The sequence below is a fragment of the Nelumbo lutea genome, chromosome 2, assembly GCF_056320005.1.
Source record: "Nelumbo lutea isolate HS-2025 chromosome 2, American lotus-T2T, whole genome shotgun sequence".
In the NCBI taxonomy this organism is placed as follows: Eukaryota; Viridiplantae; Streptophyta; class Magnoliopsida; order Proteales; family Nelumbonaceae; genus Nelumbo; species Nelumbo lutea.
In genome coordinates this window covers 83,780,601-83,807,114 of record NC_142685.1, presented here as the reverse complement: position 1 = coordinate 83,807,114, position 26,514 = coordinate 83,780,601, and the positions used below count along the sequence as shown (strand labels likewise).

The window sequence follows — 26,514 nt, the reverse complement described above, 5'->3', positions numbered from 1 at the left end:
ATATGGCTCTAGGTAGAGTGGAATGACAAAAGTGGACTTGTGTAATGTATGACAGAACAACTGCAGTTGGGATAAGCAGCTCTTTTTTTTATCAAAAAAATTCTTTGGGTTGATTTTTTAGTATTTTATAGATGATTTTGTAAAAATTTTTGTAACCTTTAGTCAATATTATCTTCATCCTCATTTACAATTTATCAATCTTAATTTATTCTTTCCGTTACCACACTTGTCAGTTTGTCTAAGCTGACGACTATGCTTCCCCCTTTCTATATTCTGTTACTGTCTATGTATGTTATTTTCTGAATATTTACTGCTTTCATGGCTTTATCATTGTTAATTCCCTTGCTTTTGATTTCTTCTATTTTGCATTGATATAGAAATCTTGTACTTAAATGTCATTCTCTTTTAGGTGTTTGCAGGCCCTTAATAAAATTAAGTATGAATTCTATCATTTACAAAGCAAATTCAAGACTGTTATTCAGGTAATAGTTTCATATCTGCTAATAGATAGGAATTACATGGAACTAGTTTCATATCTCCTAATATTGGGTTATCACAAGCTGAAGTGCTGAATAGGCTGATGTTGGTATAACTTGGATAATTAGATTCCCTCTTTTTTTGGGAGTGGGATCAGTTATGGAATTTTTATTAGCAAGAAAGAAATTTAGAAAATAGTAAGTCTATCAATAGGCAAAAGGAAAAGACAACAATAACAGGCCCAAAAGTGGTGAAACACTAGTGATGCAAAGAAGCAAAAAAACAACTAGGGAGGGATAAACCAGTAACACCCTGCCTCCTTTTTTTTTGGGGGGGGGGGGTGGGGGAAGAAATGGAATTTTTATTAGAAAGCAAGAAATGTAGAAAATAATAAGTCTATCAATAGGAATAAGGAAAAGACAAGAAGAGGCCATGAACCAGTACCTCCCTGCCTTCCTATATGACCTTCAAACCACAAACTGTACATTGAATGTGAATCAAATCAAATGTGAACACTATAAAATATAAATGTTTTATATTTTGTTACAAGAACACTATAAAGGAAGGAATTTTATTAATCATGGGAAATATAAATGTTTAGCTAGAAAGGAATTTATTTTGTTAAAAGAACACTGTAAAAATTCTCTCCTCTCTGCTGGAATTGAATGAGAATGGCCCAACCCAAAACAGGTTGGAAGCAGTTAATCTGAATCTAGTTCCAAACAGGCAAGCCCTTAACTGAATCCTGGTCAGTCTAATCTTATGTGATGAATCCACATGCAGTTCACTTGGATTTTCAGTCTGGATATTGGGTGGGATACTATAGGAAATACATGAACGCTTGGATATATCCAGTCAAGAATTTTTTTTTTTTGATAAAAGATAAGGTAAAATTTTATTCAAATAAGCCAAAAATGGCAGATTACAACCAAGGCCCCTAGCTAAGGCAAGGAGCTGAAACTCACTTTAACAACTACAATACATCATAACTCAAGAAAATTCCTAGATCTCAGCTGAGAACAGAGGACTGAAGCTTGAAGGTCCTTTGCTGCAGCCACCCAGGAAACTAACTTGCCAAAAGCAAAGGCAATCAAGCAATCTATGCTAGAGGCCTTATTTTGAAAGATCCTTCTGTTTCTTTCCGTCCAGACTGTGCACAAGATGGCTGCAGGAAGGACACTCCAAATGTACTCTGCCAATTTTGAACCACCCTTCAGCTCTCAACTCCATATTGTGTCCAGTACTGAATAAGGCATTTGCAGCCCTAACCCTGATAAAAAGTGGTTCAATATTGCGGCTGTAACCGAACAGTGGATGAACAGGTGCATACCATCTTCATCCACACCTCCACAAAGAACACATAGCTGGTCCTGAATCTGAACACCCCTTCTAACCAGGGAGTCTTTCGTAAGGCATCTATTGAGAGACGCAGCCCAAACCAAAGTATTCACTTTTGAAGGCACAGAAGGGTTCCAAATCTTCTCAGCTGGAATTTTTGGATGCACAGCTTCATTCAGAACCCCCGCAAAAGAGCTAACTGAGAAACTACCATCCACACTAAATTTCCAGTTCCAAGAGTCCTCAGAAGACAAGTCAATGGACTGCCTGTAAAGCAACTACAAGAGATCAGCAACTTTCCCAAATTCCGAGTCCTGGAATGACCTTCTAAAGGAAGGGCTCCAAGTAATAGTGCCCCCACTCACTTCAAACTAACTAGCCACCGATCCATTCTGATTTTCCGCAATCTGAAACAGCTGAGGGAAGACTTTAGCCAGAGGTCTACTATCACACCAAGTATCCTTCCAGAATATTCCCATTCCCCACCTTTGGAATAAGTCCACAATTCATCCAGAGTAGTACTTCCGTGACTTTTTTTCCACAGGGAGCAACCTAAAGAATTCAATTGATTAGTGGTTACCCAGTCCCCACTGTCAGTATCATATTTTGCTGCAATTAATTTCCTCCACCATCCGTCTTTTTCTTTCTCAAATCTCCAAATCCATTTTCCCAAGAGAGCTTTATTAAACAGTTTTAGCTTCCTGATCCCCAACCCCCCTTTATCCTTAGGGCCACAAACCTGACCCCAGTTAACCAGATGAAATTTCGTTTCCTCCTCCCAACCCCTCCAAAGAAAGTCTCTCTGGATTTTCTCAATTCTTTGGGCTACTTTAACTGGAATTGGGAAAAAAAATAAAAAGTAGGCCGGAAGATTAGAGAGTGAGCTTTTTAGTAATGTGATTTTTCCCCCCAGCGACAGATACTTGGATTTCCAAGACATAAGCTTCCTCTCCACTCTCTCAACCACTGGATCCCACACCACCGCAGAGGTACATTTAGCTCCAAGAGGGAGGCCAAGATAGGAAATAGGAAAATATCCAATCTCACCAGGTAAAATCTCCGTGCGCTCTTCAATATTCTCCACTTTGCCCACCGGAATCAGTCTACTTTTGGTCCAATTTACTCTCAAACCCGAGACCACTTCAAACCAACTAAGCATCCCCAAGAGAATCTTTAGTTGATCAACATCCGCATCAATGAAATAGAGTATCTTCGGCAAAGTATAGGATCTGAACACTTTCCCCACCCGGAGAGACCTCAAAACCCTTCCATAGACCCTCAACCCCCACCTTCTGCACAAGTAGAGTTAAAACTTCCATTACGCATATGAACAGAAGAGGGGAGAGGGGATCCCCTTGTCTTAATCGTCTAGAACTTTTGAAGAATCCCATGGATTGCCCATTAAGCAAAACTGAGAACTTTGGAGAGGAAATAATCCACTTTCTCCACTTCTGTCCGAAGTTCATTTTCTTTGCACCAAGTCCAAACACTTCCAGTTTACATGATCATATGCCTTTTCCAAATCCAGCTTACAAAGCAGTCCTGGTTTACCTTCTCTTATTCTTGAGTCATACAACTCATTTGCCACCAACACACTATCCAACAGCTGTTTACACGGCGCGAACGCAAATTGATTCTCCTCAATGATCACACTAAGGACCTTCTTCATTCTTTCTGCAAGGACTTTGGATAGAATTTTATAAAAACTGTTTAGCAGACTAATTGGCCTGAAGTCTTTAATGTTTTTTGCACCTTCCACCTTAGGAATGAGGGAGATGAAAGTGCTGTTCAAACTTCTAAGCAATGATCCATTTTGGTGAAAGTCATGGAACACCTTCAACAGATCCCCTGGGGATTTTTCAGTCAAACCATCCGGTGTTGGGGATTTTTCAGTCAACAGTTCCCAGCACCATTTATAAAAAGTGTTAGTCAAACCATCCGACCCTGGGGATTTTTAAGTTTCTAGATTTTTAATTACCTTCCGTATCTCATTTTCTGTGAAGGGCGCTTCTAACTCCCTCTATTGATCCACCAAAAGACTTTTGAAGTTAAGCTCTTATGGAAAAGGCCTTCTTGCCCAGTTCTCTTTGAACAACTCTGAGAAAAAACCAGTGATTTAAAAGGCGCGCCTAGGTGCTCAGGTGAGGCGCATTTTAGGGTAGGCGCCTCACTTGATGCGCCTAGGTGTGCGCCTTTTGAAAATTTGCCGCTTTTTCCCTTTTTTTTGATTCTGGCCGCTGGGCCGGGGGCTCCGTCCCTGGACCCCCGTGCCACTCCCCTCTAGGCCAGCCCAAACAAGTCCATGTTAGGGTCTTAAATTCTCTTCTTAAAAGCAAGTTAAACTATAAAATTATTATTTTGTGTGTGAAATCTAAGAATTTAAGACCCTAACATGGACTTGTTTGGGCTTGCCTCGAGGAGCGTGGCACAAAGGCGGCTCGTAGAATTAGGAATGTAATATATCACATTAGCTACTTGATGCAATTGAGAAAAAAAAAAGAGATTGTGGGTTTTATATGCTTGAAAATGTTTTATATGTTTGATTTCATTTTTAAATTCTCATCTGAATATGCTTTACATATTATATTTATGTATTTTAAGTTTAGATAATAGGTTTTTTGAAACATTTATTTTAAAACTTAAGTTAATATATTTATTAATATTATGTTTTATAGTTTTTTGATTTTTTTGAATTTTTTGCATTTTTTTTAAATTGTGTGCTTTGCCACAAAAAGGTGCACGCCTTGCCTTGCACCTCAGGCACAAAATGGCCCTTGCGCCTTGCACTTTTAAAACACTAGAAAAAACTAGTGACAATGTGTTTCATTTTTGTCCAGTCTTCACCCACTTGCTCTCCCCATTCAAGTTTCTCAATTTGATTTACTTTTTTCCTTGCTTTTGCCATTTTGTGAAAGAAACTGGAGTTTTTATCTGCCACTTTAAGCCATTTAACTTGGCTCTTTGCTGCCACTTTAACTCCTTGTAAGCTAATGAATCTAAAGTCACTTTGGCTAGAAGTCTCTTCCTTCTCTCTTCTTCTCTAAGGGGTCCCACTTCTTCAGCTGAATCCAGTTCTTTAATTACCTCCAAGCACTTTCTTTTCTCTGTTTCCATTTTTCCTTGAAGGTCCACCTTCCAAGATTTTAGCACCTCTTTGATTCCTTTAATCTTATTTGCCAACTCCTTTTCTTCGAACCAAGCATTTTCCATCTTAAAAGAGGGTTTACTTCTCACCTGATTCTCCACCTTTCCACATAGTAACTGAATTGGAGAATGATCCGATAAAGGTCTAGGAAGAGCAACTTGTTTAATATGTTGGAATGCCTCTTCTCAACTCAAGGAGATTAAAAATCTGTCAAGTTTAACTAGAATTGTGGATTCTTGGTTATTTGTCCAGGTGTATTAATCCCCCATTAGAGGCAAATCTAAAAGATTGGCATGATTAACAAAATTAGCAAATCTTCTTCTGTTCCTCGAGCTCTCATTACCATTATTTTTTCCCTCTGAAAATCTCACTACATTGAAATCTCCTCCAACCACCCAAGGCAAATACCCCTAATCTGTCGACTCTAACACTCCCCCTCAAGCTAGAGAGTATGTCATATAGTCCCATCTTGTCACAAATATAATCTACTCATCCCTAAGACAGCCCCTTTGTAAAGAGATCTGCCCACTGATTTCCTGAGCTGACACGAGATGTAGTTATCACTCCACTAATCACTTTCTCTCTTACAAAGTGGCAATCGACCTCAATATACTTTGTTCTCTCATGGAAGACTGGATTAGAAGAAATGTGTACAACATCCTGATTATCATAGTATAACCTCATGGGTTTGTCAACTGAGAAACCCCATCTCCTATAAGAAGTTCTTCAACCATACTAGTTCACAGTGGTATGAGCCATAGCCCTGTACTCAACTTCTGCACTGCTCCTTGCCACCACTGTTTCGTTTCTTACTCTTCCAAGTTACAAGATTGCCAGCAAGGAAGGTACAATACCCTGTAGTTGATCTCCTGTCTAATACAAAACCAACCCAATTAGCACATGTATACCCTTCTATCTCAAGAGTTCCTCCACTTTTGTATAGCAAACCATGACCTGGAGCACCCTTCAGATACCTAACTATTCTTAAAACTGCTTCCCAATGAGGAATCCGAGGATGTTGCATAAACTTATTCACCATACATACAACAAATGATATATCTAGTTGTGTAATAATCAGATAGTTCAACTTTCCCACCAACCTCCTGTACCTTCCAGGATAATCAAACTCTTCACTTGCATCAATACTCAACTTAGCAATTGGTTCCATAGGTGTCTCGACTGGTTTAGCACCCAACAGTCCTGTTTCTTCAAGTAGGTCAAGAACATATTTCCTTTGACATAAGTTAATTCCATGTCTGGACCTTGCAACTTCTATTCCCAGGAAGTACTTCAGCTTACCCAAATCTTTCGTATTGAAGTGGTCTTGTAGGAATTTCTTCAACTTGTCAATCCCGTGACTATCACTCCCAGTTATGACAATATCATCCACATACACCACTAGCAAGACTTTCCCATCTTTTGAGTCATGGCTGAACATAGAATGATCTACCTGACACTATTTGATCCCAAAGTTCTTCACTGCTTCATTGAATCTACCAAACCATGCATGTGGAGATTGTTTCAGTCTATAAATTGCCTTTTTAAGTCTACAAACCTTACCATCCTCCCCCTGAGCAACAAGCTCTGGTGGTTGCTCCATATATACCTCCTCAATTAGATCACCATGCAGGACGGCATTCTTGATGTCAAGTTGCAAGAGAGGCCAGTCATGTTAGACAGTTTTGTATGCCTTTAGCTTCAATCCAAATTGATGTACTTTTGACATTTAGTGTAAATAAATAAAGTGCATGTTTGATTCATGTTGTTTGGTATAATTTTGTGTAAGACCCTAAAACCGGACACTTATAGAGACTCGTGTTAGTTTTAAATTTTCACAGCCATTGGATAAGTTTGGGGAGATTTATCCTATCAAGGCTGATACTGGTGTGCCACCAAGTGTTGGGATGGCTTGTCTCGGCCACCAGGGTAAGACCCAAGGCACATGCAGTATAGGATTACTTGAATCTTTGAACCGGACCAGATTTCCAGTATTGCCCTGGACCTTGGAGACAGATGGGCAAAACTGGAAAGTTACACCTGACCCTTAGACTCGATTATGACACTTCACTAGGTGTCGGATCGGGCTGTCTTTGATATGTCAATCAGTGAGATCCTTAGTGGGGGTCAAAACCTGGGCATGTTGGGGTAGTCTGAGAATTCATCTGAGTGAGTAATCATAGTGACAAGATCAGCCCCTTTGTCGGACAATGGTAATGATCGGGAATGCACTCTGTCTGATGGAAACCAAACTGCCTGCAGTTGATTTCAATCGTTGGAATTTTGTTTTGCAAAATATATATTTATATGTATATGTACGGTTTCAAAAAGTTTGCAAATGGTTTTAATTCCCGGGATCCATGTGAGTAGAGAGTGCGGCACTGTTCCTTGCATCCGAGGGAGATGTCCTCTCTTGTCGAGCAGTGCTTGATCATTAAGGGTTGAGAGGTTAAGTGTAAGACCATTTAGGATAATACCTGATGGGCTAATCTTGCACCTGCCCACAGTCCCTTGGTTTTTATAAGATGGCTTGGCCCAGGGACCACTTAATGTAAGTGTTGGGCCCATAGGGTCCATGTGATGGGCTCAGGGGTTCACTGAGCTTTTCAGTGAATTCGGCTGGACCTTGTAATAAAGGCTGGGCCGAACCCATGTGGCTGGTGTGTAGATCAATGCTTGGGTCCCACGCCATACAAAGAAGCTCAACTGGGCAGCAAATTGGAAACTAGTTAAACACTGAACACTTAATGAGCCAAAAGCCCATTACGAGCTGGGCTGATATGATCACCCATCTATGGGGCGAATATGAGATTAATGTTAGTAAAAGGATTGGACCTTTAACCTTATCCACTCCGGGAGACCAAATTCAAATCAGATTTGAATCCGGTAACCTCCTAATAAGATCAGGAGTAAACTAACTTAATCTGCAGATAGGATTAAGATAATCCCCTATCCAAATACTGATTTGGATTGGGATAACTCCTAATTAGGAGGTTTTCTTAATCAAGGAGAAAGGAGAAACCCTAAGAGAAATACATCAGATTTTGAACCAGGGTTTTTTGAGTAAGCAAGGAAGTATCCTGCGAATTGAGATTAGATCTCATACAGACTCCAGAGAGAAGAGAAGCAATTCAGCCATCTTCGTCCTAGGAGTTCTCCTCCAGCCGCCGCCATTCCCTCTTGCAAGATTTGATGTTTGCAGCAATAGGAAGTTAAGAAACAAGTTCTTGATATCAGTCTTGCAAGAAAGACTGAAAAAGGTTCGGTGTTTAGAGTTTCCAGAGGATTCTTGCGAAGGATCCAGTATGTAGGACGCACCCTGCTGGTTCCGTTCCACCCATAGCTGTGTCATCTTCAGAAGGAGCAGATCTTGGTGTCTTCTTTGGGCGTGAACACCAACTTTGGGAGATACTGTTTCTTCGGATCAGGTATAATCCTCTCTTTTTCTTTTTGGTTCAGATCTGGCTCGATTATGGTTCAAGTAGAATCCTTGAATATTGTATTCTAAATTTAGGGAATATGATTCCCAGTTGGGAGAATGTAGGAAATTTTTTGAAATTCGCCCACCCATTCCGCAACCTTCATGGCGTCCATTAGGTGGATCCTACCATTCTTTCAAGTCATACATAGCTGCTAAGGAAATGAATACCTGAATTGAGCCAATTTTAGCCACAGGAGAAAATGTCTCCATGTAGTCCACACCATTCAACTGAGAATAGCCCTTGGCCACTAACCTGGCCTTTAATTGTTCCACACTACCCTATGGAAGATACTTCACTGTGTAGACCCACTTACACCCAACAACATGCTTACTGGGAGGGAGAGTAGTAAATTCCCACGTGTGATTGTGCTGTAGAGCAAACAATTCCTCTTTCATTTCTTGTCGCCACCATGGAGAGGTAAGGGATTCCTAGACAGTTCTGGGAGTGGAAATAGAGGATAGAAAGGATATAAAGTGGTGATGGGAAGCAGAAAGGTGAGCAACTGAAACGTAATGTGAAATAGGATGAGATGTACAACTACGTTTACCTTTCCGCAATGCAATAGGAAGATCAAGGTCCGAAGGAGAAGGTGCAACCACAAGATCTGTCGATGATGACTGAATTGGAGGAGGGGCCGGTGCTCTTCTGTGAGTATACACTTGTCAAATTGGTGGTCGCGCAGTAGTAATTGGCATGGGAGAGGGATCCACAACTGTAATAGAAACCACGGGAAGGGGGTCCTCAATTGGGATAGGAAGTGGAACCACAGGGGAAGGAGAAGGAACCTCAGCGCCCGAGAAAAATGGGACTTATTCAAAGAAAGTGACAACGCAACATACAAATGACATGAGAGTTAGGGTTATAGCACTTATACCCTTTTTGAGTCTTGGAGTATCCAAGGAAGATGCATTTAGTAGCACATGCATCTAACTTGTCTAAACCAGGCCCCGAATTTTGAACAAAACAAACACACCCAAAGACTCTAGGGATAAGAGGAAACAGAGACAAAGTAGGAAACAAAACTGAGAAAGGGGAATGACTTCCAAGGATGGACATGGGCATTCGATTGATGAGAAAACATGATGTTAAGACAGCATCACTCCAAAAACGCTTTGGGACATTTATATTAAGCATCATGGACCGGGTAGTTTCAAGTAGGTGTCGATTCTTCCGTTCAGCTACACCGTTCTGTTTGGGGTGTAGGAACAAGAAGTTTGATGAATTATCCCATGGTGCTCTAAGTATTGCTGAAATGGTGTGAGGTGTACTCTTTTGTATTATCGAAGCAAAGGATTTTAATATGAACTCCAAATTGGGTACGTACTTCAACATAAAATTTTTGAAAAATAGAGAACAATTCACTACGATCTTTCATAAGATAGAGTCATGTCATCATTGAAAAGTCATCAACAAAAATTACAAAATACTTATAACCATTGTATGACATTACTTTATTTGGATCCCAAACATCAGAATGAACTAAAGAAAAAGGATTCGAGACAGGACTATCAACTTTTGGACTAAAAGAGACTCTATGGTGTTTCACAAACTGACACGACTCACAATCCAACAGTGAAAGATGACTTAAGGACGGAACCAACAACTTCAAGGCCTTGAGAGATGGATGACCAAGTCTGCAATGCCATTGAAGAGGAGTAAGAGATGACTGTAATGCTATTGGCGGGCCACCACCATTAAGGTAATACAATCCGCCTGCCTCATGCCCTCCACCAATCTTCATCCCCATCTTGATATCCTGAAACACACAAGAAGAGGGATAAAAGATTATGGAACAATTAAGTGACTTGGTTAATCTACTAATAGACATAAGGCTAAAAGGGAACTTGAGAACATATAAAACAGATGATAAAGATAAGGAGGAAATATCAACATCACCAACACCACAAATGGAAGATGTAGAACCATTAGCAAGAGTAACTGTTTGGGATGTGGAGGATGAGGAAAGTGAAGAAAGTACGTTTGGAGTCCCAAACATATGATCCGAGGCTCTAGAGTCAATGATCCAGTGTGAAGGTTTGGAAGCCAAGCAAGCCATACTTGAATGGACAAGGGTAGTTGTGGATGATGTCTGAAGGAATTTCTCATATACCTCACGTGGTACACTCACCATCTCCTTTCCAGAAGCACTAGTAAATGTGGAGGGAGTCCGATCAGTTTGCTATTTTTCACTAATTATACCATTGCCACTACTCACAGCATAGTTAGCCCAAGTGTTGGGTGGACCATGTAAATCATAGTAGAAATTAACAGTGTGCCCCTCTAATCCCAGTATGTACATTTCCTAAGTGAGGGAAGAGTAGACCCCCCCAGTATTTGTGCTCGAACAGGTTCATATTTAGCCTTCAGACCCACCAGAAACCTTGCCACATCAAGCTGTTCTCGCTGTTGTTGCTGAACCTGAATATCTGGTGTTAAAGAATGATATACATTAAGCTCATTTTAGATATTTCTCATGCTAGCATAGTATTCCTCCAAGCTTTGGTTGCCTTGCTTCAGATTAAAGTACTCCTGGTACAATTGATATACCTTAGTTGTATTATCTTGGCCGGAATAAAGTTTCTTAGCATGATTCCAGATTTCTTTGGTTGTATCTAGGAACATAAAATTCACACTAATTTTAGCTTCCATGCTATTCCACAATCAGGTCATAATTTGAGCGTCCTCTTGCTCCCAATCATTGAACCCTAGGGAATCAGAGGAAGGTTTTTCCTCTCTCACATGCTTTACCTTTTTCTTGGCCTTTAAGAACACCTCCACCAACTTGGCCCACGGCACATAGTTCTCACCATTCAACTTAATAGATGTCATTTGAACATTTAAGTAATCTGGAGAAATCATAACACCTGTTTTATTGTCACTCCCATCTCCGGTTGACGCCATCTCAACTAAATCTCCTCACTTCACAAAGGAATCACTGTTATAGACAAGGTGTTCACCTTCGACTATGCAGCACCACACCACACACTACTTAGCAAAGTATAAACATCACCACACTACTGCTGTCATGAACTCAGCAATCGAAAACCCTACTTTCAACGCATATATCCAAGTATAAACAGAAGAAAAAGGAACTGATATGCATACTTATCGATTCACACCACTACAGAAATGTATTCTAACCAAAACACAACAGCCGCTGTCCACTAATGGGCGAGAAAAAAAAATCTGTTCATACCTATCCACAAACAGCCCTCTTCGTATCACAGAATAGAGGGCATCTAGTACACCACTTCAACGAACACCACCACAGCAACTGGAGGCATATTTACCTCCAAAAACAAAAAATGACCACTCCTTTTTTGGCCCCTTGTCGAGCTTCCAATCAGTTTAGGAGAAAAATAAAGAAACCTGATATGGCTGGCGGCAAACTCGGGAAGAAGAAAGGGCAATGAGAAAAGAAGAAAAAAGAAAAGAAAACTGGTGTCTTATTGCTCTGATACCATGTGAATAATCCTATTCAGTTCTAGATTTGAAGTAGAGAAGAAGAAGAGAAGAGAGAGAAGAAGAAGAAGGGTTCGACCAGTTGAGGAAAAGTCACCACACCAGTCAACCCACGTTGTATTTATATTAAATAAACTGAGTTACAAGAAAGACAGTATTGTCCCTTACAAGTGATGGGACACAACTTAAACTTGAATAAAACAGACCTTTCACTTCTAATTAGATAAACCAAAAGACCAAAATACCCCTGATCTGTCAACTCTAACATTAGCGAACATACCTCGACCCCCCCCCCCCTTCCAGCACTACTGAGACTGTAAATTCACCAACATGAGAAGAAATTTAATTACATTTAGACCTGCCCCACAAGGTCAACAAACCTCCTGCACTGCCCCTAGCTAGCTGCCTTACCAACCCACCTCACCTGACCTTGACCCCAAATGCTTCTTACCATACCTGCATCCATTACTTCCACTTTGTTTCTTGGAAGAATACCACTTCTGATTTCCACTTAGTAGATTACAAACCACCATTCTCCTATGCCCAAAGCACAAGCCCCGAACATTCCAAGACAAAATAGACAGATCCATTAAAACACTAACAACCCTGAAACCCTCTCCCCTTCCTCCCCTTCTATTTTTCCCCCTCCCCCTTCCCTGCTGTGGCATTCAACCCCCATGCCAATCTCAACATGTCCCTGTTCTGCTTCGACCCTTTACCCCCTTTTTTCACATTACCTTTACATTTCTCCTCCCTCCACCTCCTTTCAATTGCTTCCAAATAACTAATTGTCTCCGCCTCCCTGTCAAGATTATATCTGGATCTATATTATATTTATCCAGAGCAACCATCTTAGAATATGTGGGACCATGGAGTTTTGTTGTAACAAGTCCAGAGATTGCTGAGAGCACAAACTATGGTATGTTCTGATAATAATTTATAAGTTCATGTGTAGTGTGTACTGTATATATACTGACACTTTTTTTGAAGAAAGTCTTTAATTTAAAAATATACTATACACGTATTTACATATAAAATATGCTGAATTCTCTTAGCTTCAAACATTTAAATGAGACCATATTAAACATGAACATACATGTGGTTGGTCTTTATTTTTTATGTTTATTTGATTTACTTTTTGCCATATTCCTTGTTCTTCATTCCATATTGTACACCAATTCTTCTAATATCATATTTATGTTTCTACATGTGTTTTGTTTGATAGCTATGATTTCTATCAACTCAGTAGTTGTCATTCTACTTTGTTTGGTCTTTTTTTATGAGATTAGATTAGATTAGATGCTTAATATGGCATGACTTTCTGTGAACAATTATGAGTTTGCATTAGAATTGGCTTTAACACTGTTAAATATTCATTAGGACCTAAATAATAATGACTATTAAGCTTTTCTTGTTGTAATGATCCCTTTTCTCCTGGATCATCTGTGGAGTGCAGTTGGAGAAAAGAATCCTTGCTTATGATACCAAACAACAATGACGACTACTAGTCTCCCTCTGAATCCTTTTCCAGTTGTGACAACAATAGTTTGTATATATGTTATTTCTTCTTGTTTATATTGAATGGATTCTTTTTTTTTTTTAAGAGAAATATCTCTTTTTCTAGGAACCAAACTGCGTATTCCATTTTGGGTTAAAAAACAAACCTTATTTTTTGGTAAAGAATCTTTACAACATGGAGTATTATTCGGGTTAGAAACTATTGTCAAATTTCTTGCAACTTTCTGTGTGTTGGGGATTAATACTTGTCTTACGGTGGGTTTGGAACCCAAAATGGGGTCCTACCTATATCTTGTCGTCCTGCATACTGGCCTAAGTAAAATTATTGTATTCACTGATGCTGTATTTGGTTTGAGAGAAAATAAGAGGGAAACAGAAAGTTGAGGGAAAGTAATTAAGTTTCGCGAAAATCCTTAATTTAAAATTAACCCTTACGAAAACTTCATTCAGCTTGTGCACATATTTGGTGTAACCATAATTAGTGGTTGTGTATCCAAGAAATTATTATCTGATCTCAGAGAAAAATTAACCCTACTTAACCATGAGATCATTTAAAATTCCAAATAATATTATTGATGACATAAATAAAAGTCAAAGAAACTTCCTGTGGTCTAAGAGTAATGGAAGAAAGTCCATTCATTTGATGAATCGGGATGAGATGGGGTGGTTTGGGCCTAAAAAATCTTTATTGGGTTAACGAGGTCTGCTTTGCTAAGTTTGGATGGAAAATATTAAATGATAAGTAAAAATTTTGGGTGCAAGTGGTGACCCAGAAATACTTAAAAATTATTATTTTTGGAATCTTAATCCAAAAAATGGAGTATCTTGGGCATGGAGAGGTATTCCCAATTCTAGATTTTTACTTAATAGAGGCGTCGGGTGGATAATTGGTAATGGTAGAAAAATCAAATTTTGGAAAGATAAATTGATTGATCCAGGTCCTATTGAGAAATTGATAAACAGAGAGCCCACCAGTGAGGATAATGATCTCCATGTTTGTGATTTCATTGATCATGAAAGAAAAGCTTGGAGGGAAGATTAAGGCTTGTAGCCTTGTGTCGAGACAAGTTTGGAATAACATTATGTCTATTTTCCTTCCTTCCGATACATTTGAGAATAAATTGATTTGGAGATGTAATCCCAAAGGAAATTTCTTTTTATCAAGTCAGCTTCCAAGGAAGCTAATGTGATGTTGAGGGCGCTAAGGGACAAATTTAGTGCTCAATAAGATTTGGGGCTTAAACTCCTCCCCAAAAATCAATACTTTCCTTTTCTTGCTTTTAAATGCTCATCCGCCACCAAAAGTTCTCTCATTTCTAGAGGGCTTACCATTGATGGACTCTGTTGTTTCTGTAGTGAAAATGAAGATGGTGATCACATTTTTAGAAAGGCAAATTTTTTAAAGTATCTCTATAGTTTAGGAAATTGACCAATTTATCAAAACCTCATACACCCTCTGTAGGGGTGTATCAGGGTATCGTATCAGCCTATATATAATGATTTTTTTAAACTTAGTCAAACTATAAACAAGGAAAACCCATTTCTAAGTCCACTCCATCTTCGTCTTCATCTCCGTCTCTGTCTTCATGTCCATCTCTGTCTCTGTCTGTCTCCGTCTTCTACAAGGAAATACCCTTTCACAAATTGTTAAGCCATTTTAATCAGACTATTAAGAGAGAAACGGCAATAGCTCTCTAGATACAACTAAGGAGAGGAGGAATCCTAAAGAGCTACATGGAGGTGAAACAAAAACAAAATTAAGACAAACTTTCGGAATATCTTTTGGACACCCATGGCATAGCACTGATATTTTGCTTTTATTTTGAAAATTTTCAAATTGTAATACACAGGACACGAAATAGCACTGATAAAAGCGTCGAGCACTTTGGTTCTGTCTTTTTCATATATTACCGTTATTTCTTTGACTGTTTCTTCTTGTTCTTTGAAGAGAAAAAAGGCCACCCAAGATCGTGACCCCACAGGTCTTTCAGGAAATCCGTCCGGACAAGCTCAAATTCATGGATCAAGTTGTTGATGTTCAACTTCAACACAACCTATTGGCTATAGGGAGGGAGCCCCTAATTGTCTTCTCAAGTAAACTTTTGATCGTGAACCCAACACTTAAAAAGGTCCTTCGAGAGTCTGCATTTCAGCCTCGCACTGCTCGCGATCCTTTCGTTCTTGCTCGAATCTTTGGAGCTCCAAGTCTTGAAGGTTCGTCAAATGAAAGGCATTGTTGTTGTTGTGGGTGAAATCAGATAACATTAGCGGAGGTGATGCAAGGATTGAAGACGATGAGCAGGGTTGTAAGGTGAGAGATGCATCAAATTTTTAGACGCCATTAATTCCTTCTACTACTGTATAGGGCACATCCCAGCGACAAAAAAAAAAAAAAAAAACAAGGGTATTTTTATGACTTAAAAGAATAAGGGTGGGGCAGCATTTATAAAAATTTTAGAGAAAATCATAATCAGCTCTGACAGTGTGTTCAATAATTCAAATTATACATGTCTTCCCTCTACTCAAAGAACTCCTGCTAGTTTGATTTGAAAATAAACAGAAGAAGCTTTCAATTTCTCTCCTGCTAGTTTCCTCTTCGTTTTAACTCCCTCCCACTCTCACTCCCACAGCGTCTTCCCTCTACTCAAAGAACTCCATCTCTTGCTGCCCCCTCTCTCCGTCTATTTTCCTCTATTTTTCTCTCCAGCTCTCTCCGTCTCTTGCTGCCCCCTCTCTGTATCTCCACCTCTCATTATCTGTCTGTCTTTCTTAGTTGCTTATGCCATAGGGAATACATCGAGCTTATTCTTGAGTGCTGGTATTTTTTGAAGTGCTACTAAGTGGTGGTTTAAGAAAGATTCAAATACCCATATGGACAATCAAGGTACGTTACTAAGTGCTGGTTTTTGTTTTTGCTATTCATTTTGAAGCAATAGGACGTATTAGGATGGAAATGAAACCTAATCCCATTCAAATACCCCTCTCAATCTCATTCCATCTTGTTCCAATTCCCATTCAAATACCTGAACCTCTCCCTTGGCAATGGCTTGGCCATCATGTCTGCTATGTTCATTTGAGAAGAAATTTTCTCCAACTGAATGTCACAATTTGCTACAAGTTCTCTGAGCCTATGATACCGCACATCTATGTGTTTGGTCCTTGAGTGGTATACTGGATCCTTTGCAAGCACTTTGACTGTTACAATGAACACAAATGTTCTTCTGATCAATTCCAAGCTCTTGAACCAATCCTCTCAACCATACAACTTCCTTGGCTGCCTCTACTGCTGTCATGTACTTTGCTTTTGTAGTAGAGAGAGCCACCGTATCTTGTAATGTAGATTTTCAACTAATAGGACCTTGACCAAGAGTGAAAATATATCCCGTAGTAGACTTTCTTTTGTTAAGGCCACCTACAAAATCTAAATCTACATACCCAACCATTTTGTTTCCTTTCAAACCATTTTGAAATAGTAAACCTATATCTTGGGTACCGTTCAAGTAGCACAGAATCCACTTTACAACATTCCAATGCTGCTTCCCCAGATTAGCCATAAATCTGCTCACAACATTAACTTCTTGGGATAAGTCTTGTCCGGTGCATACCATAGCATACATAAGACATCCAACTGCACTGACACATGGTATATGTATCATCTCCTCACGTTCTTCCTCTTTCCTTGAACAATGTAGAAGAGATAGTTTGAAGTGTTGAACTAGTGGTGTACTCATTGCCTTAGCCTCCTTCGTATCGAATTTGGTCAATACCTTCTCAATATACTCTTTTTGGGTTAACCACAACTTTCCATTGTGCCTGTCTCTTTGAATTTCCATACCTAAGATTTTCTTTGCTCTGCCTAAATCTTTCATCTCAAGTTCCATGCTGAATTTCTGCTTTAACTTAGCAATCTCATGCAAATTCTTACAAACAATAAGCATGTCATCAACATAAAGTATCAATTGTATAATGGAGTCATCATGAAGGAAATGAAAATAAATACAACTGTCGTACTTACTTATGACATAGCCATGTGAAGTCATAAAAGTGTCAAAGTGCTTGTACCATTGCCTCGGTGCTTGCTTAAGGCCATAGAGCGACCTATTGAACTTGCATATTAGTTGTTCTTTGCCTTTCTTGACAAACCCATCGGGCTGCACCATATAAATTTCCTCTTCTAACCTCCTGTGGAGGAAAGTTGTCTTCACATCAAGTTGCTCCAACTCCATATCCCACATAGCTACCATCGCCAACATGATTCTAATGTTACAGTGTTCACTATTGGAGAAAAAATATCATTGAAGTCCACTCCTTCCTTTTGTGCATATCCTTTTGCTACTAACCTTGCCTTGTACCTAATTGGTTCGCTTGCAGATGAAGCATCTTTCTTTCTATACACCCACTTGCACCCAATAGCCTTCTTACCCTTGCAACTCTACTAACTTTCAAGTTTCATTCTTCCAAAGAGAAGCCATCTCCTCTTTCATAGCACTCATCCATAGTGAGATGTCCTTATCTTTCATTGCCTCATTGTAGGTCATTGGATCATCACAATTAGTTGTTAATGCATATGAAACTATATCATCAAATCTAACTGGTCTCTTGATGTTCCTTTTAGCCCTGCCTACAACAATTGAATATGGTGGTTCCTCTTGGGATTGTGCAACTTCTTGGCTTTGATTAGAAGAATTTGTAGCAATTGGCTCACTACCCATTTTCTCTTCCTGACTTAGTTCCACCTGAATTGAGGTACTACTCTTCTCACCATCTCAAATTTGCTGTTGATTTTTTCTTCAACATAATCAAATGCAACATCTTTGCTTATCTCAACCTTCTTGGTGTTAGGATTCAAAAGTCTGAATGCTTTCACCCCTTCGTTGTATCCCAAAAAAATGTAAGGTTTTGACTTAGCATCAAGCTTTGTCCTCTCTCTATCCTGCAACAAGATAATTCATAACAAGGGCATCCAAAAATTCTCAAATTTTAATCAATTGAATTACCGGCCCATACCTTTTCTGCTGTCTTGAGTCCCAATGCTTTGGGAGGTGATCTGTTTGCCACATAACAGGCCATATTAACTGCCTCGACCCAAAATTTCTTTGTTAAATCTACAAAGATTCTCATGCACCTTGCCTTCTCTAGTAGTGTCATGTTCATTCTTTCTGCTACCTCGTTCTACTATGGTGTTCCTGGAGTAGTAAGATGTCGAGTAATCCCTTTAATTGCACAAAAATTTTTTGAAACTATGTAAAGGTAAACTCTCCATCATTATCTGTCTATAGGTATTTTATCTGCTTTCTAGTTTGTTTCTCCACTTTTGCCTTCCAAATCTTAAACTTCTCAAAAGCTTCAAATTAATGCTTCATGAAGTACACCCAAACCTTTTTGGAATAATCACCAACAAAGCTAACAAAATATCGTGATCCACCACTAGAAGTCACTGGGATGAACCCCATGTATCTGCATGCACATACTCTTTTTTCTAGTTTGTTTCTCCACTTTTGCCTTCCAAATCTTGAACTTCTCAAAAGCTTCAGATTTATGCTTCATGAAGTACACCGAAACCTTTCTGGAATAATCATCAACAAAGTTAACAAAATATCATACTCCACCACTAGAAGTCGCTGGTGATGAACCCCATGTATCTACATGCACATATTCAAGAATCTCCTTTCTTCTTTTAGTAGATGCTATAAAACTGACCCTGCATTGCTTTCCAAAAATACAATATTTGCAAAAATCTAATTTGCAAGATAACACCATCAAGTAATTTTCTTTTGTGCAATTCTATCATGCCTCTCTCACTAATGTGTGCCAATCTCAAGTGCCATAACTGAGTAGAATCATCATCTAAAGTGGATGTAATAGTTGCACCCCCAATGATAGACTTTCCAATTAACCTGTATAATGATCATTTCTCTTCTCTCTTTTTATGACAACCATGGCACCCATTTTAACTTTTATGACTGCACAGTCCCACTATATATACACCCAAGATCATCTAAAGCACCAAGTGAGACTGAACTTTTCATAAGATTTGGGACATGTCTAACAATCCCATCAAACATCTTGATTTTAATTGACTCAATCCCAATAGTTTTACACTTGTCATTATTTCCCATAAAAATTGTGCCGCCAACATGTGACTCATATGTAGAAAACCAATCTCTATAAGGACACATATGATATGAACATCCAGAATAATTTATCCAAGTATTCAAGGGATCCATAACTAAGGAGATCGTCAGAAGATCTCCATCATTCTCTATATCGGAAGCAACACTTGCCTCGTTTGTAGCTTTTCCTTTCTTCTTTTGAGCCTTTGCAAATTTTTTGCAATCCTTTAGCCAGTAACCATCTTTCTTGCACCACTTGCGTTGTGTTTTCTTCAATTTGGATTTTTGATATGCTTCTATTCTTCTTATCTCCCCTCTCTTTAGATATGCCCTGTTCATAACCCGAATCCTTTGCAACCAAACTTTCACTATCACTAAAGGTAAACTTTCGCCGCATCTTGTTTAACAACAAAGTACTTGTGACCTCATCCATCACCAACGTATCATTTCCATACAAGATGTTTGTCACCAAATGGTCATACGATTCTGGGAGAGATGAGAGAAGAATCGCCTTATTTTCTTCATCAATCTTTGCATCTACATAAAAGAAGTTGCACAATCAACTGATTGAATATATTCAAATGATCCAATAAATTGGTTCCATCGGCCATACGCAAATTGTATAATTACCTCTTTAGGTACAACTTATTGGTGAAATATTTTGTCTTATACAATTTCTCCAACTTTGTCCACAAGCCAATGGTGATTTCCTCATCGAGTACGTTATACATCACTTCATCTGCCAAGTATAACTAAATCATGTTCAATGCCTTCAGATCTAACTCAGCCCACTCATCACTTGTCATCTTCTCTGCTTTCTCCTTTCTAAGGAGAGCCTTGTGAAAACCTTGTTATACCAGAACTGCCTTCATTCTCTTTTTCCACAACCCAAAATTCATCTTACCGTCAAATTTCTCCACCTCGAACTTTATAGTTGACATCTTTGCCACCATAAGTACTTCATAGATTTAATAACCTTGCTCCGATACCATATTTTTGGTTTAGAAGCACTGGATCACATATCCTAAATCAACCTGTAAAGAAAAATGGAAAACATACAAAATGGCGAAGTAAACAAAAATTCAAACAAATAGAGATGCAGACACAAGAATTTACATGGTTCGGAGAAAAAATATACCATTCTATTTCCGATTTAAGGGATTTTAATTCTAATTCGGATTTGGGTTTTGATTTTGATTCTGACTATGAACCAGACGGACTATGGGAATAGACCATTCCAATTCCATATTGATTCGGATTTGGATTATGGTGTTGAACTAGACACACCCAATTTTGCATTTTCTTCAAACAATAAAACTCTTTGAAAATCACCACTAGAAACAAGAACACAAGGATTACAACTGAAGCAACATTAAAGAGCAAAAGAAATGATGATTTAATCTTAAATGTGTTTACCGGATGACTGGCACAACAAATAAAATGGTATTATGTAATTGTATATATGGGGATCAATCTTTTGGTGTTCCAATTAACAGCAATATAGTTTACATGTCATTTGTATCTACTGTATGTGAAAGGTTCAATGTTGACTCACATATGATTAAAATGAAGTATACAACCAATGTGGATCCAAATCAACTCATCACTTTGAATTATCAAGAAGATTTGATGACTTTATTGTTGTTTAATCAAAATATTGCAAGGTGTGTGTGGTTGAAGCATGTGAGTGGGAGATACATGCCAGTTGCTTAGGTGGTGGACTTGTTTTTCGAATACACAAGTATCAACCTATTCATACTCATACAGCAAGCGATGAATGCAACACGACATTACGGAAATCTAATAAGTTTATCAGTGATTTGATCCTTGAGAAGGTTCGTGACACCCCAAAATATTCTCCTAGAGACATTATGAAGGATTCAAAGAGATTATAATCTTTCATTATCTTATCATCAAGCATGGAGAGGAAAGGAGAAGGCTAAATTTTTTATTAATGGTGCAGATGAAGACTCCTACAAGCTTGTCCCTTGGCTATGCCATAAGATAATGGAGTCTAATCTTGGTTCTGTTGCAATGTATACAGTTGATCCGCTTGGTAGTCGATGTAGAGAGATGTCCATTGTAGTCGATGTAGAGAGAAAGGCCACCATCTCCATACTTGCAAAGTTGCATTCTCATAGTGTATTAAGCCACTTCACCAAAGTAACAATAATCCAAGTATATAAAACCATATATGGCCTCTCTTAAATGTAATTTATTTTCTCTAAACTTAAATGCCTTCATTACATTTTATTTTTTGCTTCATCTTACAGTTTATCTTTATATTGTTAATAGCAACTGTTAAATCTCATATTTTCTTTTCACTTTACTGAACTTGTTGAGCAACATTGGAGAATGTTCATGTTGATGGACATTGCAAAAGTTAAGGGATCCTAGTTCATCTATTACCATGTGGATAGTGTTAGACAGCTGTGCCATTAGCTCCAATCAGATTGATGTACTTATTGACATTTATTGTAAATGAATAAAGTGCATAATTGATTCACGTTATTTTGGTGTGTTTTTGTATAATGCCCTTAAACTGGACACTTATGAGACTCGTGTTTGTTTAGAATTTTCACAGTCATTGGATAGATCTGGGGAGATTTATCCTGTCAAGTATAATACTGATGTGCTACCAAGTGGGTTGGGGTGGCTTGTCTCACCTTCCAGGCTGAAACCTGAGGTACATGCAATGTGGGTTTTCTTGAAATCCTGGACCGGACCAAATTCTAGTATTGCCACCTTGGATATAGATAGGCAAAAGTGGAATGTTAAAGGGATGAGAGATCCATCATATGGATAGCCGAACCCTGTAGGTAGGTTGGGCGAAATTTCAAAAATTTCTCTCCCTCCCATGTGGGAATCACATTCCCTATTTTAGAAAACTGTATTTTCAATGATCAATCTTGAACCCTAAACCAGACCAGATCTGAAACCAAAAGGTAAGAGAGGGATATACCTGATACGGAGTAATAGTAACTCCTAGTGAAGGTGTTCACGCCCAAGGAGATTACCAAAGACTGCTCCCACTGAACATGACACAGCGTAGGGTGGAGCAAAATCAACAGGGTGGTTCTTCAGCAAGAACCTAATTCTTCACCAAGAATCTGATGGAGGGCGAGTGAGCATAACTTCATATCAGTTTTTCTCCCCAAAACTGATATCAATAACCTTTCTTGATCGCTCCTACAAGTGGAGATCGAATTGGCAATGACGGCAGCAACAGGAAAAGGCAAGAGCAGAAGATGGTGTCAGTCTGACTATAGTTGTCTTCTCTCTTGAATTAGTAAGATGAAGGATGAACTGGAGGTTCGCCCTTCTCCTCTATTTATAGCCTTAAAGAGAGCATCTCCTAATCCCATTAGGAGTTTCCTAATCCAAATCTCGTATTTGGATCTAGACTCTCTGAGTGGATAGGGACAATCCCTTATCCTATCTGCTGATCTAAATCACAAAACCGTTCCTTTTTAATTAATCATATTAAACCAGTTCGAATTGGACTTTAGGCCCATTAAGTCCATGTGCTCACTTATCCTCCAAACTGCTACCAATTGGATATCTTTGTATGGTGTGAGACCCAAACATTGATCTACACATCATCCACATGAGTCAGCCCAGCCTCTGTTACAAGGCCTGGCCGAATTCACTGTAGAAGACAATGAACCCTTGAGTCCATCACCATGGGCTCTTAATGGGCCCAACATTTACACTAAATGATTCCTGGGTCAAGCCACCTTATAAAAACCCAAGGACTGTGGGAATATGGAAGATTAGCCCATCAGGTATTACCCTCAATGGTCTTACACTTAACCTCCCAGCTCGTAATGATCAAACATTGCCCGACAAGAGAGGACATCTCCCTTGACTACAAGGTATAGTGCTACACTCTCTACTCACATAGATCACGGGAATTAAAACATTTTGCAAAACATTTTGAAACCATACTGATGGACTCAAGGGGTTCACTGTATTCAGCAAAGAATTCAACTAGGCCTTGTAACAAAGGCTAGGTTGAACCCATGTGGCTGATGTGTAAATCAATGCTAAGGTCCCATGCCATACAAAGAGAGCCAAACTAGCCAACATTTAAAGGGAAAGTGAGCTTTGTGACTAAATGGGCATAAAGCCCATTTCGAACTAGGCTTAAGTGAGTTAATTAAAAAGGGGTGAATTCTGGTTTATAATCTTATTAGGATTAGTTAAAGGATAAGATAAGTTTTATTAATTTAAGAGTCTAGATCCAAATATCAGATTTGGATCAAGAAACTCTTTCCTAATTGGATTAGGAAGCTAATCCAAAGAAGGCTATAAATAAGGGGTGAATTCACCAGTTTTATGCACTTAGCAATCTGCAGAATTCTCCTCTAGTTCTTTCCGCCCTTACCCAATTCAATTTCCACCTTTGGATCTAATCGAGAACAATTCTTGATATTATTTTTTATTAGAAGAAACAATCTAAAGCCGTACTCACCATCCCCTTGCGTGATTCTTGTTGAAGAATTATGGTTCTTGTTGAAGAACCACTTTGTTGATCCTGTCTCACCATAAGTTGTGTCATCTTTAGTGGATGAGGGTTTTGGTCACCTCTTTGGGTGTGAACACCTACATTGGGAGTTACTGTTATTCTGCATCAAGTATATCCCTACTTACTTCCTTTTGATTTCAAATCTGGTCCGGTTTGTTTTAAGAACGAACATTGAAAATGCAGTTTTCTAAATTAAGGAATAGGATTCTTGAAAGGAAAAAGAAAATTTTTGAAATTTTGCCCAACTTCCCTACAAGATTCGATCATCCATATAATGGATCTCCCTTCCCTTCGGATAAATACATTAAAAGAGATAAAACTAATGAATATTCATTCATAGAGATTCAAACTTTTCATAAAATAGCTGAACTTGCTTTATAATGTAATGAAATTTAAATATGGCTGGGTTATTGTGTATGGATGTTAAGGAACGTTGATTAAAACAACTTGTTAATAGGTAGTACGGTGTATTTAATGTTGTATAAGTATCTTCAGTGGTCTCTAAGGAATAGACTAAAAACACTTGCAAAAGTTGGCCTTTCTATGTAGTTATTCGGATTTGATTCCATACCACTATTTCTATATAGATGATGCAAAAGTTGACCTTTCTATGTAGTATATTCGAAGGTATTCCAGTTGCTTTACTTAATACCGTATAAATATCAAAACTAAAGTTTAAACCTAAATGAATTTAGTGTGGTAATTTATCAAATCAATCAATTTGTTTTAAAGTTTCTTATAAATTTTTGTCAAATTTAAGTAATGTTCTGATTATCCTTTAAAGCTTCTAGTTATCTTAATTTACACGGTTTCATTAATACCGTATAAGGATCAAAGCTAAAGTCTAAATTTAAGTTAACTTGTTGTGGCAAGTTATCAAATCTATCAACCAAATAAGCTCCGAAGTGTGTGTGTGTGGTGCATGCGTGCGCGCGCGGCAGGCTATAAGTGTATGCGCACGGCCTGGTGCGTGCATGGCCGGCGGTGGGCGCGTGCATGGCTGGCTATAGGTGTGTACGTGCATGTGCTTGCACGCACGGCAGGTAGGGAGCGTGTCTCTCTAAGAGCATTCTTTTCTTAGGTCCTACCATTATCCTTCGAATCTCCCATTTATTTTACTTTATACAGTTTGAGTTATTTTACTTGTATCCCTTGTACCATATAAGTTTATATGCCCCTGTACTCAAAACACAGAAAGATTATCATACACAAAAAAGATAGCTAGGAGAAATTTCAAAAAATTTCTAACCCTTTTAGGAATCGGTTACCTGATGTTTTGAAAAATTGCATTTCTCAGGATCGATCTTGTACTGAACTAGACTAAATTTGAAACCAAATTAAATGGGGAAATTAAACCTAATATGGATACCACTAGCACTGATACCAAGGTGGAAGTTTATGCCCAAATCAGTCCTAAAACACTCTCCACTAAAGATGGCACAGTGTATAGGTGAAGCTAATTCAACAACACTATTTTCTCCAAAACTGCTATTCAACTTGCTTGGACCAAATGGGGTGAGTGAGCTAGATCTTCCACAATGTTTTTCTTGCAAAACTAAAAAAAATAAAAAAATAAAAAAATAAAAAAATAAAAAATAAATAAAAAAAAAAAATGTTTTTCTGAAAAAAAAAAAATCAGTTCTTGAAATCTTAGGTCAAATTAGGGTTTCTTAGAAGACAAGAGAGAAGAAGAGAGAGCAAGAATGTGAAGTCTCCTAGCCTAGTTCACCCTATTCTATTTTAACTCCTTATGGAGCACTCTCTTAATCCAATTAGGAGATTATCCAAATCTAATTTGGATCTGCATTCTATTAAGAGACAAACCTTATTGTTAGCACCTTGATTTTGGCTCAGTCCCTTCTTTTACCCATCTCCTACATTCTGGATGCCCGATCGGACCACACGAATCGCTTTAAAACATGCTAAAACCTTAAGAAACCAAATTTTAGCCCAAATGCCCATAAATTCACCATTAAATCTACATAATTCCCACTCGATGCTTTTGATTATGCCACATCACCATACTTGATGCCCGATCAAACTCCATCACGTGAAACACAATTCTTAAGCAACCAATCACACAAAATTTTAACCCTAAATTCTTGGATTTTTCCATTCATCCATCAGATATTCAATTTCGATGCATCTAACACTACAATGCTCCTTGAACCTAAAACCTGTGATCTGCACATACTTAACATGATCAAACCCTTCCAACAGCCTCATAAGACCAATCCATATAGACCCACCAAATTTTATTCCAAAATTCCCTTGTTTGATCCAAAATCAAGCCTTAGTTCCGTTTTGACAAATCTTATTGATCAAAAGCTCACCTGTTACGAATTTCTATCATCCAAGCCCAATTTGACCAATCAGACCCTACCACCATGTTCCGAGACCCAAAAAACCCTAGTATGTCAAATTTCATGTCCTAATTCACTCATTTGACCATTA

At 38.5% G+C, this 26,514-nt stretch overlaps 1 protein-coding gene across 16 annotated transcripts in view; it reads left to right on the top strand.

The window, feature by feature from the left end:
- LOC148871660 (histidine-containing phosphotransfer protein 2-like) overlaps window positions 1-21,800 on the top strand; it is an 87,750-nt gene extending 65,950 nt beyond the window's left edge. For 4 of the 16 annotated variants that reach the window (XM_088973024.1, XM_088973026.1, XM_088973028.1 and 1 more), the window contains 4 exons: window positions 420-482; window positions 15,368-15,730; window positions 18,035-18,165; window positions 21,197-21,800. In XM_088973024.1, the coding sequence (XP_088829150.1) occupies window positions 420-482; window positions 15,368-15,671 (367 nt within the window). In that variant the 3' untranslated portion in view covers window positions 15,672-15,730; window positions 18,035-18,165; window positions 21,197-21,800. Of the gene's footprint in view, window positions 1-409; window positions 483-13,357; window positions 13,619-15,367; window positions 15,819-18,034; window positions 18,166-21,196 lie in introns of those variants that run through there. The other 12 variants (XM_088973037.1, XM_088973033.1, XM_088973036.1 and 9 more) reach the window with 6 other exon arrangements.
- The last annotated feature ends 4,714 nt before the right edge of the window (window positions 21,801-26,514 follow it).